The sequence below is a fragment of the Grampus griseus genome (genome assembly GCF_964374135.1).
Source record: "Grampus griseus genome assembly, chromosome: 10".
Classification (NCBI taxonomy): domain Eukaryota; kingdom Metazoa; phylum Chordata; class Mammalia; order Artiodactyla; family Delphinidae; genus Grampus; species Grampus griseus.
The window spans coordinates 64,598,254-64,613,144 of record NC_139004.1 but is presented as its reverse complement, the minus strand read 5'-3'; the positions used below and the strand labels follow the sequence as shown (position 1 = coordinate 64,613,144).

Below are 14,891 nucleotides of genomic sequence, written 5' to 3'. Positions count from 1 at the left end.
GACATGAGACAGATCCCCCTGCTGTCCCTGAAGCTGGTGAGGCAAGGGGCTCCCTATATGGCTCCCTGCCATGATGGTCACCTGTGTGCCCATGGGCAACCTCATCGAAGTGAGTTTTCTTCCAGTGGCACCACTGAGTGGGGTGCCTGGGGTCCATCCAGTCACCAAAGCAACAACCCTAACAGTAATCCTTGGGATGGTCATGGAAACCACACTGTGGGGGGAGCCTGGGGCCCCTTGTGTCCTGTCCCTCTTCACAGCCTCCCATGGACATGCTGTCTGTGGAGACCTGAGTCCAAGGATGTGACCTGTGTGTCTGGTCCTTCAGGGTACAAAGGGCTCCTGTACATCCACCTCCTCTGAACTCACAGCACTCTAGTCAGGTAAGCAGGGCTTACCACCAGTCTCATTAGGCCAAGGAAGAAATTGAGGCCCAAGGCAGGGTGGGGGTGTGGCCTTGGGAAGCAGATCTTGGTCAAGTCAGGGTTGATGGCAGTACACAGAGCTCTGGCTCCAGTGTGAGTTTTCCTTGGCCCAATATGGGGCCTCCTGCCTCTCTTTTGGATGAGCCCCTGGCCACCTCTGTCTGGCCCACCAAACACCACCTTGGCCAACCCTGCATCTCTCCTACAGCCCATTGCTTTAAGAGGCCTGGAGACTCAGCTTTTTGACCTGCTTTGCTATGAGCATTGAGGGGCTGCTCTGGGGGGTCCCTTTCTGCTCTGTGCCAACTCCCACTCTCTTTCTTCCCTTCCTGAGCTGTCCCCTGCCCTGTGGATGCTCAAGATCATGGGCGAAGACAACACATACACGTTGGACAAGTATGGAGTGAAGTAAGTTGCTCTGAGAATGGCTTCTGGGGCCTCCTTCAAGTGTTGTGGGAGAGGTGGAGCCACTACTGGCCAGGGTCAGCTACATAACTTGCAAAATGAAAACATGGGTCCCTTGGCTCAAAAATTATTAAGAAATTCAAGCCCTCAGAAGTCAGAGAGATTGGAAGAAAGAGAAAGACTCCACTGGCAATTGATGGCTTTGAAGATGGAGAAAGATGAGCCAAAGCCTGGGGACAGCCTCTAGAAGCTGAGAACAACGGCCGCCACCAGCAGACAAGGGATTCACGACCTCAGTCCCACAAGCACAGAGGACCAAATTCTGCCAACAAGCTGAATGAGCTTGGAAGTAATTCTCCCCCAGAGGCTCTCAAAAGGAATCCAGCCCTGCCGTCTTAGCTGGGCCTTGTGAACACAGAGCAGAGGAACCCATCAAGCCTCCTGGCATCTGACCTACAGAGCTGCCACGGTAAAGTTTCCCTTTGCATGCCTTAGAAGAAAAGAATGTTGGCTCCAGGAAACCTCTCTGAGCAGTGATGACATCACAGAATGGAGTGAGGTCAGGAGAGACGAGCAATCACCAAACTCACCCAAAAAGACCGTGGGGAAGAGTGGCTCCCATCGCAGGACACCGCTCAGTTTCATCAGCAACAGCAGACTCAAGCTGTGTATTCTTGTACTGATTCTCTTCCCTACAGTTTTCACTGCCTCAGCAGCACAGACAGGATGGCACAGTGCGGAGCTTGGGGAGGGCATCAACACGCTGGCAGGAAAGTCCACCAAAACGGAGAATGAGAAAGGAGCACTGGCCCACTCTGAACTGCATCCCCTGTCAGATGGAACAAGGCTGGCAGCTTTAATCACCATCACTTCTGCAAGCCCTTCAGGGTGAAATTTAAAAGGACACAAACACAGCTTTTTCTTGACTAAAAGACTGTCGAGTGACTTAAATTTCTCACACCATTTTATACACTGTGTTTTATTTTTTTTCATTGCTCTTATGCATTTTATTTATTTATTTATTGTTTTTGTTCCAAAGACTAGTTTTATTTATTTTTCACATGTCCACATTTCTGTATGTGATAGTCCTTTCTTTTTCTTTTTAAAAAAATATTTATTTATTAACATCTTTATTGGAGTATAATTGCTTTACAATGGTGTGCTAGTTTCTGCTGTATAACAAAGTGAATCAGCTATACATATACACATATGCCCATATCTCCTCCCTCTTGCATCTCCCTCCCATCCTCCCTATCCCACCCCTCTAGGTAGTCACAAAGCACCGAGCTGATCTCCCTGTACTATGCGGCTGCTTACACTGTGTTTTAATGTTAGGTAGTTTTACTTGCTTTCGTTTTGATCAGGGTTTATGTGTTTGTTTATATTTTGCACTTGTTAATACGAGACATCCGCGGGATGGTTCTCACAGGTAAACTAAATCTTTTCACTGTCCTTCTCGCTCTGTACATGTATGTATTTCTAGCCCCCAAGCATGGTCATCAGTGAGTTCTGTCTCTATATGCTGTCAGTTTCTATTACAGGAAGGACTGCTATGACCTCATGGTACAGCAAACAAGATCAACAACAACAAAGTCATAAATAATGAAAAAGATAGAAAAAAAGAAAACATCAAAAAATAAAAACAAAAACTTCCCTAACTCTCCCTCCTACCATGGAACCGACTCTTTCCTGGCCTTTCCTCTCCTTGCCCTCTTCTCTCCCCAAGCAGGGCACACTTCTTACCTCTGTGTGTGGAGCCACAGAAAGTGGCTGGAAGGACAGAAGCTCTAAGAAACTCCTCTCTCTGAAATGGAGCAGGACCCTATGATCCTTGCCCCCCATGTCCTCAGTCTGCCTTTTGTCTGTAGAAAACTTTAGCCAAAGAATAAGTTTGACCAGAGAAGTGAAAAAATGCAGGAGCAAAGAAAAGCAGTCAAACAGAACAAAACAATAATAGTTTAGTCACTGAGCAAAGACAAAGAATTTTAGTTCCCTCTCAAGGGCTACAGATAATGTTCTTAGCCACATCCTGTGAGCTGTCTTATAGATACTGAAACCCACACCAGGTGGAAGAAGTTAACTACATCATGCCCAGACTGTAGACATGACAGAAGCTGCCACAATTCCGAGAACTGGCCTCAAGGAAATGGGAAAAAACCGACCCTGGAATTGAAGATTAACTGTACTTAAAACAATCAAGATGACGCTGGTCAGACCGCCACATGAGCAATTTCAAGATGACCGTCAGGGCTGACGGTACTGTTTCCGCATGTAGCCCCTCCCCCGTCTATAAAAGATCTTGTCCACTGATTGTCAGTGGCGGGGAATCGGCGTTTGGACACCCTCCAAACCTCCCCACCCTCCCTACCTTACCAGCATCCGAAATAAAGCCAACTTTCCTTTCCACCAACCTTGCCTCATTATTGGCTCTCGAGCGGTGAACAGCCAGACCTCACTTTCGGTTACATCACAGTGGTCGTCCCCTCACCTGACTGGGCTCCATCTTTCCCCATCCTACACCCAAATAATATCTTTGAATCTTTTCACCACTACCACAGAGCCCCACTCAGCCAGTCAGCCACAGTCTCAACTGAGAGGAGAAGGAGTTTCTTAGAGGATTCCACGCTGAAGCTGGCGGCGGCCAGGACAAAGGGCCTGTTGTATTCCGGCAGTGGGCTCCAAGGAGGAGCACAAGGCCTTCTGCCAAGATCCGGATAGCTGCAGTTCAAGCCTTGCCTGCAGGGCCTATATGCATATATGCAAGGTCACTAGGGTAGAGCCATTGCCCTACAATAATACACCCCAAATTTTCACATAAGCAACTGAATTCTTTTGAGAGACATAGGCTGCCCCCTCACATACTCAAATTAATTGTACTGAAGGGCTGTGGACCCAAGTGTCTTCTGTGTCTTAGGCAACATCAGACGAGAGTGACCATGACTGACTCCCAGGAGGATGATCAGGCCCATTGGAGCACAGACTGGCCAGGCTCCCACCTGGAGCCAAATCAGCTAAATGTATTACTATTAACCCAGATGCAGCAAGTTGGCAACTGCATATACCCCACCTCTAAAGCCAGCGGGAAGTCTAGGGCAAGGCACTCTTTATCACCACAAGAGACAATTTAGACTAGTTTGTGTGTTGTGGGTGAGTATAGGCCAGACTTCCACATACTAAGTAGCAGCAAGCCCAGCAGGAGGTCTTGCTCCTGTGGGGTCAGAATCCCACAAGCATTTAAACTTACAACAGTTACTATAGTCGTGCAAAATATATAAAAGAGTTCAAAATTTCATGATGAGGCTTAAAAAAGTCATATCAGTATCCAGAAGGTCTGTTCTGTCCTGTTTGGTGGAGGCTGTTCACTCCTGGGGGCAGCAGTTGCGGGAAGGTTTCCAAGAGTCCTTAGATCAAGACTCTTCATTGGCCGTTGATCAAGCTGAGGATGAGAGTAGCAGTCTGGGTGAAAGTGGCCAGACGCCCTGCTGACAAAAGCTGAGAGAGAGGTGAATGGTGCCTCCTCCCACCCTTGACGCTGTGAGTAGAAGGCCTTCTATTCCCATCACCAGGGTAGTTACTCTCTTCACAACCAAGTGATGGAACGACCAGTCCCTCAGCGATCACTGGTCCCGTCTCCAGTCCTCCCCTTGTCTCACCGGCACCACGTGCCCAGACTCCTCCCTACGTGCCCAGCAACTTTTCATCCTTATACTCCTTGACCCATCATAGAACATCTCTCTCTGCCCTGACAGGGGGTCCACACCAGCAGGACCACCTTAGGGGCTGTCACCTCATGTTCATGATCGTTATCATCACTGTCCCTCCTGCCCTTCCAGCAGCAGGGCAGGCAGCACAATGAGCACTAGGGTAATCTCACCCACCACAAGGCTCTTCTGGGCAACTTGCAAATTCCAGTACTAGGAGCTTCCAGGGGTGCATGGGAAGAAGAAAAGTGGGGTGAGAAAGATTACTCATGTGGTTGGAGAGTCTTCCAGATTGTGTGGGCCTCCTCCCTCATTTCCGAGGCTCATAATTAAACATTCTATGTAACTAGAAGTTGGTCTTCCAGGGAATCGTCCCATTTAGAGCTCAAGATGCCTTCCTTAAGTGTGTGCTCCGCTGGGAGGTGAGCCTTGGTGTCCACTTATCCTTTCAGGGTTCCCTGTCAGAGTCCATTCCATCTCCCAATGGCACCGACTGCTTGGAAATGAGACAGGGCATGAAAGGTCCGGGAAGCGATCTGGGTAACTCTGCACTCCCGGTAGTTCTTACTGTAAGGTAGTGCCATTGTGGATTGGTGTATTTTGTGAATCCAGGTGTGAAACATAGACCATCTGAGAGTCCTGGAATACTATATGCCACGTATGCTGTGCAGATGGGGATGGCATCGCTGGTTATTGCCCTGGAGTTCCCTTTGTTACTCAGCTGTGGAGCTGGCGGTCAGCCACACTGGCCAGGCTTCCTTGGCCTCAGGTGCTGGCATCGCTAGGCCTTATTTTGAGTTTGATGCTGAAGGTAGATGGATCACCATTCCCTGTGTGATGGTGTATCCACATGATATGGGTCCCCACCTGGGCAGTGCAGATTTGATTCACTTGTTGATTCCATTGATGTTATCCTTGAATGGCCGTTTTCCATGGGCATCTGCAGGAGTCATGAACAGGGGTTGTGGGTGCTGAGCAAAGCATTATGTTTTGCCATAATGTTTATCCCCACAAAGATTGGGACTTGAGTGTTCAGTTGTCCCACGGCCAGGCACCTGACCACAATGTCAGTTCATGGTGTACTGCCCACGAATCAGTGAAAAATGTAACAAGGTGGATTTTGGGGGATGTCTTCCAGGGTGGCTACACAGCCCACAGCTCCACCCACTGAGTGGAGCACCCTTGTTCATGCACAGGTATAAACAGGTACCTTGGAGGCTGAACAGCTGCATGTGGTGCAGCCCACACACCTGCCTTTAACTTAGCTGATCCATCCAGTAACAGGAACAGGCATCTTCGGGAAATGGGTGAGCTAAAGACATGAGGCTATAATCCAGATGTGCCAGTGATTACATTATGTAAGTAGCCCTGTGTTAACCAGGTTTTCTACTTTCTGTTTCTGATGTTTTCACATCCCACATAGCCACAAACACCCCACACATCCCAGGGTTAGCAGATGCCTAGAGACAGCAGACTCTCTCCCTCAGCTCGCTTTTCACATGCAAACTGACCAGCACCCCACCCCACCCTCTCTGCTGCTGAGACTCTAACCCCCTGTCCTAATAGCCCCAGGGTCAGGCATCAACAACTTGGGCAGCCCCTACACCCCAGCCCCAGCTCACTGAAATTACTCAAGCTAGCCGATCCTAAACCTGGTCAGCCTCACCCTCAAGCCTCGTCCATTCCTTCCCTGGAGGACATCACACGGGCTTCCCCGCAGTGCCCCGCCCTGGCTCTCTGCTTGTCACTGTCCTCTCCTGTGGGCCAGCACGACCCACTCCTCCCCACGGGAACTGTGAGCAACAAACTCGCTCTGCACCAGCGATGGCTCCACAGCTGAATAAGACCCAAACCCTGGGGACATAGGAACCACTGAGAGAGACAGAGACAGAGAGGGAGGAAGAGAGAGGGAGGGAAAGAGAAAGAGAGAAACAATTTAGGCAAAATGTAGGTGACCCTGGGAATAGAGAATATGAAAGTTTTTTTTGTACATTTTCTACTTTTCTGTAAATTATTACCAACTAAAATGTTTTTGAAATTTTTAAAGTTACAACACTGAGGGATTGCATAAGCATTACATTCCTTTTATTTGTAAACTGCTTCTACTCTTCGGTCTAATTCTTGCCCCTAAGACCTTGTTATAGTTGCACGCTTCTCTTGGAAATAATGAGCCAATAAAACATTATTTCCTTTTATGTTGCTTAAAACATGTTTTAACCAGTATTAATCTAATTTTTGCAAATTAAACAGAATAAATAAAATTTCCATTTACATAAATGTACACAAACACACTGCCACAAACACCCACACAACCACACTGACACTATACCCCTACACTCACATATAAACCTGCACATGCCCACTCACAACACCCGTGCACACATGAATGCCCAGCCATACATACACATACACACCCCTGAATTACATACACACACAAACACTTTATACACTCCTCATACACACACATCCACACACACATTTTAGAAATCCCCATACTCGACTCTACTGATATATCCCACACAGAAGAAACATCCCACACTCAAAATCCCCCACAAACCCACACACACCCAGACACACATCCCACATACACATTTCAGACACACCCTGACACCTACACATATACCCACAAACTCACACCAACATTCATTCTATACAACTTCACATACACACAAACTACACTCAAACCCACACACACACTCTCACACACCTAGGAACACAACATACCGATACTCTCACAAACACACTGCACAACACTTCCAACACATACATACACCTTGACATTTTAACACCCAACGATCCAACCCCCATCCACACACACACACAGAAACACAGAAACATTTTTGAGAATAAAAGGAGGCAAAAGCCTATGGAAATGTTCCAGATTAAAGGAGGCAAATGAGACCTGACAGCTTCCTGACACACCTGACCCTAGGCAGGAACCTGTAACGCAGGTGAGAAACTCTGTAAAGCACATGATTATATCATCTGACATATAGGAAAAAGTACTGTATCCATGTAAATGTATAGACTTGATAATTGCTCTGTAGTTATATAAGAGGCTACCCCTAATCATAAGAAATACAAATAGAATTCTATGAGGCTAAGGAAGCCAGCTCTATCTACCACCTTAGCTTTAGATAACTTCTCTGTTTTGGTTTCCTTCTCTGTGACAGCGCGGAATAAGTCTATGTTCTAAGTAACAGTTAGTTCTCCGTTTTACCAACAATAAGTAATGTTGCCAGTGCTTCGAAGAGTGGAGAGTCTAGTTTCACAAAATCTCATTCAATAGAGCTGAGATTCAAAAGAATCACGAATAGAAGATCGAGTCCCCAGGGGAACCCCAGCTGCTAGCCTGCTGCCTGCCAAGACACCAGGGCAGAAAAAACCGCAGGCAGTTCCCCTTGGAGGTCTCCATGAGCCCTCAAGCTTTCCCTGCAGTACCCACAGATGGCCAGCGGGGGCGACCTCAGAGCAACACCTTCAAGTTACTAGTCGCCCTAGGCAGCAGCAGCATTTACTTCCCTGCCAGGGCACCTGCGCTGCTACCAGAAAAACCACCTCCCTAGGGACCAACTCATCCATTGGGTACAGTAGGCACTGTACCTACGGACCATGATACTTCTAGGGACCCACAAAAATATTTTAATTTTAATTCCTTTTAAGAACAGAATATTAACATGACTATAATAGCAATGAATATATAACATTATATCTAGCCACGATTGTATTCAACTATGTACGAATGCAGTTATAAAATGTAATTTTTAATACTTTTCTGTGGATGAATGGGTCCACGAAGGTGAAAGTGCCTAGGGCCCATGAAAGTGACAATGTAGCCCTCTGTCTCCCCTGCCAGCTTCCTGTCCTGCTCTGGCTGAGGTGACACAGAGGCAGAGTGACACACAGGAGAACAGGGGGCTGCAAGTAGGACCCCAGGGACCAGGGCAGCCCTGACCCTCGGGCTGAGGCTAGAGAGACCATGGGGGCTGAGGGACGAGACTTTTGGGCTCTGACTGGCAGGGGCATTGCCGAGTCAGAGCACAGGCAGTCTGGAGGGTACCCCGCCCTACTGTGCCAGCTGCTACCTTCTAATGGCCACATGGGAAAGGCTAGTGCAGAAGGGCCAGTTCGGTGCCCTCAGGGAAGTCCACTGTGTGCATGGGCTGCATTTAACTCATCTCCTCCTGCTCTGATGGGGATTCCAAGTGTCTCTCTGGGTCCCTGCACTGACAGACGAGTCGGCACTGTGCCCTGAGACTAACACACTCTAACTATTGTCTCCTGACTCTCTCACCCTCTGAGATTCACATTTGGCCCCTATGAGGTCCTTGAACTTCCTTCTCTACCTAAATGACAGACCAACCCCTTAAAGGAGATAATGTTGTTCCCAATTACAGATAGAGAGACAGAGGCCCAGAAAGATCAATTCTCCTGCTCAGGGCCACACGGGCAGGAGAGCAATTCCTTTCAGACATCTAGACCCCTCAGAATTCTCTCCCTCTGCCCCACTGAGGCTGACCTGGAGTCCCCTGTCCCGTCTCGGGAGCCCCCAAACTAACTCCTGAGACCTCACTGGTGGGGCTCAAGGGCAGGGTCCACAAGGACCTTGCCTGATTACAGCCCAGATTCCCTCCTTGGCACAGCAGGGGTCTGGGGGATGGAGAAGCCCCTCCTTGTCCTCACTCATTCCCTCCCTCTTCCTTACCTCTTGCTCTCCTCCACTCGCTGTGTTTGGCTTCTGTGCTGCCCCCCACTGAAGTTAGTGGCCTTCACATCTGCACAAACAATAGGAAAATATTAGGAGTCATCTCCCTGGGCCTCGTGGGCTCCTGTCCTACTCTGGCCACTTTGTAAAATCCTCAATGCCCCTTGGCTTACAGCACCACGCCCACCCCACTCCCCTCCTGCACCACCACCCTGGACGCCTCGGGCTCTTCTCTCTTCTCTCCACATCAGGCCCCGCGCCTGACCCACCTGGGCCGAGTGGGTGAACTCTGCACAGCTCCACCACCATCACAGGCCACGTTCCCTAGAAGCAGGGCCTCAGCTGGGAAGTGAGAGGCATCTGATTTATTGAGGAGTGTTGTCCGGAGGAGGGAGGCGGAGGGGAGCAGGATAGGGCAGAAGAAGGAGCTGAGCAGGGACATGCTCTACCCTGAGACGAGCTTCAGCCTCACCCACAAAAGCCTGGAACCCCTGCTTTAGGACTGACTGAGGCGGGGGCTGGGCTTTGATGTCCCCTCATAGTCAGTCCCCATCCACAGGCTGAGGGCAGAGGGGACACAACCCCCCAGGCATCTCCTGGGAGGCTGTGAAGGCAGCTGTGAAGGGGGCACCTGTGAGCCATTAGCATCCATATTGCACATTTCAAACAGATGGGGGACGGGGCGGGGGGGGGGGGGTGCGGGGGCGGCAGCCGCCCAGTGAGGGGGATCTGGGCAGGGCACTCACAGCACCTACTGCCCAGTGCCCCGCCTAGGGACCAGCATCCCCCTGGCACCTAAGAGCCAACATGGTAAAGACTGAACTTTCATCTTCCCCCACCCGCATCGCATACCTACACCAGGACACTGACCAGACCGTGACCATGCTCTCTGGAAGCTCCCCACGCCCCCGCTGCATTGTCCAGCCTGTCAGGGAATCAACCTGCTTCATCCTGTCTGCAGTAACTCCATCCCAGTCAGCCCTGCACTCTGCCAGTCTCTTGGGCAACCCTCCTTCCATTCTCTCTCCCCTCCTCTGTTGGCTACTGCCCTGGCCTGATGCTTAAAGCCATTTATGGAAGGGTCTGATACTTGTTCTTTCACGGGTAAGGGGCCCAGTGGTCACACAGCAGACACTCTCACCAGCCAATCACTTTAGAAAGCACTGACAAGGCCTGCAGACCTCCCTGCCAGGGACCACTTTGGCTCCCTGGTCAAGGGTGGAGATGAAAACAATGTAAGCATCCAACCCTTTCCACTATCAGTGGTCACATATGCATGTTGAGGGCCTCATCATGGCAAGGCACATCTGGCCAACTCCGATGTAAAATATGAAAGGACAAGGCAGGGCTGAGGATAGAAAAGTGTTGCCATGGTAGCAGGATGGGCAGTCATGGGAGGAAATTGGAAACAGATGTGATCAGCACAGACCCATATCATCCTGATGAGTGATCCCTCTCTCAGGTTGGGCAGGGATGTGCCAGCTGTGATAGGCCTGACATGTAGCATTTGCTGATTTCCATGGTGTAAGTACTTCCATCAAGGCCGATTTCAAGCTACCAAGAGTTTAACAACCAGCTCGGAAAATCCTGACCATTTAACAACTGGCTCTGGCAAGCCTGTATCCTCTGGCACAGACACAATGCAGCCCCCTGGGTATCCTCTGCAAGGATTCCTTCCTCAGCTTGGGTTGATGTAGAGTGAGAAGCATGAGGTTCCTCTAACCTGCCTGAGATCAGCCCCACCTGCTCACCAAGAGGAGACAAGCCTGACAGGTAACAAAGTAAGTGCTCTGTGAGATCCTGTCCTCTGTCCCTCTCAGAGAGGGGAATCTGTGTCTTGGTACAGGTTGGCCCACAAGCAGACCTAAGACAAGCATTTAGTGGAAGTAGTTTGTTTGGGAGGTGATTCCAGAAAGCACCAGCACGAGTGTAGAGAAGGGAGACAGGGCAGGACCTGAGTCAGAAGAGGACGTGTCAATGAACAGGTCACAGAAGTGGGCGACAGGGGCTCAAGCCAGCTGGGGACCTCAGGAGGAGGTGTGACATGTCTGGGAGTGGACCCCCCAAGGAGTGAGGAAGAGGAGGTATTTTTCCACTGAGTCCCCCCAATGGTTGGTTGAGGCTGCTCCCTGCGTTCAGAATCCCCAGTGTTTCCAGTCTGCCCCAGAGCAAAGGTCAGCTAGAGAATGGGGAGGGGGCAGGATGTGCATGGTGTCTGAAACACCCAGGCACACAGAGATGTGACCCATGCGTCACTCTGTGTGTCTTTCACATTCATGCAGAGCTCTTCACCCTGATGAACAGGATCCTACTTTTTTATTTAATTTAATTTAATTTATTTTTTTATACAGCAGGTTCTTATTAGTTATCTATTTTATACATATTAGTGTATATATGTCAATCCCAATCTCCCAGTTCATCCTACCACCACGACCACAACCCTCTCCCGCCACTTTGCCCCTTGGTGTCCATAGGTTTGTTCTCTACATCTCAGGATGCTTCTTTTTAATGCTGCATATTTTTGTAGCAGGTAGTTCCCTAAACACAAGCTCACCACTGAAATCTCAGACCCAGCTAAAGAAACAGTGATGTGTTCAATGCCAGAGGAAAAGCCAGGAGGAGTAGGATTTTCCAGACTTCAGACTGTCAAGGAGAAATGGAACACTATGGGCATTGTACCTGTAGGCTTAGCCCTAAGACTGAACTGCGTCTCTGTGAGTGTTTAACAAATGTCTGGCCCCTCCGGAGTCACCTCCATGTGAGCAGGGACAGCATCCTCACCAGCACTGCACACAGAGCAGGTCTCCTTAAGTCCTTACTCAGTGTTGGAGGAGGAGGGCAGAGGTGTGTGAAGGGCACGAGAGCGACCCGAGAATGGAGACGCTGTTGGCCCTGCTGCCTCTCCCCATGTCCTCCTGGAAGGAACAGGGGCCTCACCCACGACTGTGTTTACAGGAGTGATCTCTCTCTCTCTCTCTCTCTCTCTCTCTCTCTCACACACACACACACACACACACACACACACACACAGAGGAGGCATCCCAGAGGTAAGGACTTGGTCCCAATAAGTGGTAAGAACGAGAAAATTGAAATTGAAGCCTGGAGGAAGTTATTTTCACAAGAATTTATTTTTCACCGTCCAGAAGTCTGAACCAGAACTTATCAGACCCTCAGGACTCTTCTCTGGGCTCAGGGTTCACCAAAAGCCCTTAATGGCAATCCTTCACCGTTTTCTAGAATACGTGGAATACGTGGAATGCCGAAAGGTGGCGGGAACCACGGAGGGCGCCTTGGCCCTGGCAAAATTGGAGGCCAGAAACGAATTCTCCTGACACTCTGAAGCTGTGAACCACAATGAAATTTATTTCTTTTGTGACTAGGCAGGGGTCAGGACGAGAAACCTCCCTCCCCACATGAACAACCCCCTAACGGACACACCAGGAGCACTGGGCCCTGTTCAGCCTTAAGCTGTGACCTTTGGAGCATGTGGATGAATCCCTACAGCCACAGATGTATGGGGAAACTGGGGTCCACAGATGGCAAGGGGATTCCCAGGGTCACAAGCCTATCCCAGCAAAGCTAGACGGGAGTAGGGGCTGAAAGCACATTACTCCAGTCAGTGCCTCTCAGAATTCAGCACAGTCGGAATCCCCTGGAGGCCTTGTGAAAATACAAATGGCTGGGCCCCAGCCCAGAGTCTGATTCAGGAGGTCTGAGTGCGGCCTGGGAATCTGCCTTTCTGTCAAGTTCCCGGGTGGGACCCCACTTAGAGAACCACTGCTCTAAGGGATGGCAAAGCCAGTCCTGGAGGCCTGGGGCTCAGGTGAGGGAGGGGCCAGGTAGAAGGGCCTTTCTCTGCCCTCGAAGGGGCAACGGGTAATTGGTCCAAAGGATGTTCCACAACCCACCCCATTATCAGCTCCATAACACAGAAGGGGCCACTCACCTCATTACAGTTTATGTCAAATTGGTCCTTGGACTGGTCCAGGGTGACTGTCCCCACACACTGTTTCACCAGCTGGAAGGGGAGACTCGAGGTCAAACTGGAACCCCCCGGACCATCACCTCCCAAACTCAGCACAGGGGCTGGAAATATTCCCGGAAGCCTCCTGTTTACATCCCTGGGAAGCATCCTCCAGTGCCCCCAGCCCCCAGCCTCACCCCATTCTCCTTGAAGTCACACTGCTCCGGGGGCTGCTGGGTCGTCCTGAGGCACACGGTCTCCTTCACCGTGAAGCTCACAGGCTTCGGGGTGTCCAGGTCCTGATCCTGGTCAAGGATCAAAGTAAGGAGACTGGGCCCGGGCTCATGCTTCCTTCTCTGATCTGTCTCCCTGCCCCCACCTAGACGGCAGCCTCTCCAGCCCCTCCTGTGTGCCTGGGACCTGGCATGGCGCTGGGTGCACAGGGGAAGGGGACGGAGCTCACTCCTGGCCTCGTGGGCACACAGAGAGCCGGAGGGGACCTCAGACCAGCTCTGGTGTGACCACCTGCACCTCTGACGGGCTGAGGGAAGTCAGGGGCTGCCTGCAGGGGGAGATCCTGTCACCGGAACCTCTAGGCCCAGCAGAGCCCTCCGAGTAGGGAACAAAGAAGTGCAGAGCAGACTCAAAACAGGGTAGTCACATCTCAGAGCCAGTGACCACCCTCTATCCCTGGAGCTCCCAGAAGGCCCTTAAGCCTGAACAGGGTGTACAGGGCGCCTATTCCCACAGCAGAGATGCTAAGGCAGGAAGCCTCATGCTGGGAGGGGACCCAGCTCTGGGAAGGTTTCCTGGAAGAGGTGGGAGCCCACCTAGAGGGAGAAGTCCCTTCCTGACAGGAGGTACAGCCTGAGCAGAGGGGGTGACAGCGTGGCCAGGGCTGGCGGGAGACAGCCCCCTCCCCAGGGTCCTCCTGACTCACGGCCTTGGGAGGCAGGTCCAGCTCCAGGAGGCGGTAGAGATTAGCTTCTGAGGACCGCTCGTTGAGACGATCCACAGCATGAAGCACAGCTTCCCTGTAGCTGAGGGTCTGGGCGCTGGCCGAGGGCACCACTAGTCCCAGCAGCAGTAGCCACAGTGACCACCGCCCCAGGGCGAAGCTGGCCCTCTGAGTCTCCATGGTCCCCAAGTCGGCCTCCTCCCAGCACACAGGACCCTCCTTTATGCCCCTCCTGGGGCTGATGCAATGGCCCAACCACGCGTCTTCCTGACCTGCCCCATCCCTGATCTCCTCCCCGGCTGTGAGCTGGACTTGCCTCACCCCGGGCTGTTGCCTCACGGGGTTGTTGGGCAGTGGGAGCGGGAAGCCTCCTGTGGAAGGTGAAGAAATGGTTTCTCCATCTCCCTGACAACATCTTGGCCTCTCCTGGGGCCCATGGGGAGTGTCATAGGCAGGGTTGCTCAAGAGCATTGAGTCCTCCAGGAGAGGGAAGACCAGGCTCTGTCTTACGTCCCCTCTGCCTCCACACTCTGGTCTCCTCAGGAATAGGGTAAAGGAGTGTATTCAGCACTCAATCTCCTCCTCTAGGCACTGTCTGGTACAGAGTAGTCATCAGTTAATGTTGATGAGTGGATGACTGTACCAGCTCCTTCTAGAGCCTTACACACCTAGCTAAACTCTAGACAGACAGTCAACCCCACACCATCTTGTCTTTTGGGCCCAGCCCTCAGCC

At 51.0% G+C, this 14,891-nt stretch overlaps 1 protein-coding gene across 1 annotated transcript; it reads right to left on the bottom strand.

Moving 5' to 3' along the window:
• Positions 1-12,345: 12,345 nt before the first annotated feature.
• LOC309828967 (cathelicidin-4-like) lies at positions 12,346-14,429 on the bottom strand. Its single transcript, XM_082664644.1, has 4 exons — positions 14,141-14,429; positions 13,398-13,505; positions 13,183-13,254; positions 12,346-12,578 (listed from the first exon to the last, which is right to left on the bottom strand). Exons 1-4 carry the CDS (start codon positions 14,336-14,338, stop codon positions 12,426-12,428), a joined length of 531 nt encoding a protein of 176 aa, XP_082520770.1. The 5' UTR covers positions 14,339-14,429; the 3' UTR covers positions 12,346-12,425.
• Between the last annotated feature and the right edge of the window lie 462 nt (positions 14,430-14,891).

What these genes read in the sequence shown, in the direction of transcription:
- LOC309828967 (XM_082664644.1), bottom strand. Translation starts at nt 14,338, where the DNA reads ATGGAGACTCAGAGGGCCAGCTTCGCCCTGGGGCGGTGGTCACTGTGG. An exon ending in TGGACCTGCCTCCCAAGGCC is followed by an intron (nt 13,506 to 14,140) that starts GTGAGTCAGGAG and finishes ATCCTTGACCAG; the next exon opens with GATCAGGACCTGGACACCCC. An exon ending in GTGACTTCAAGGAGAATGGG is followed by an intron (nt 13,255 to 13,397) that starts GTGAGGCTGGGG and finishes CTCCCCTTCCAG; the next exon opens with CTGGTGAAACAGTGTGTGGG.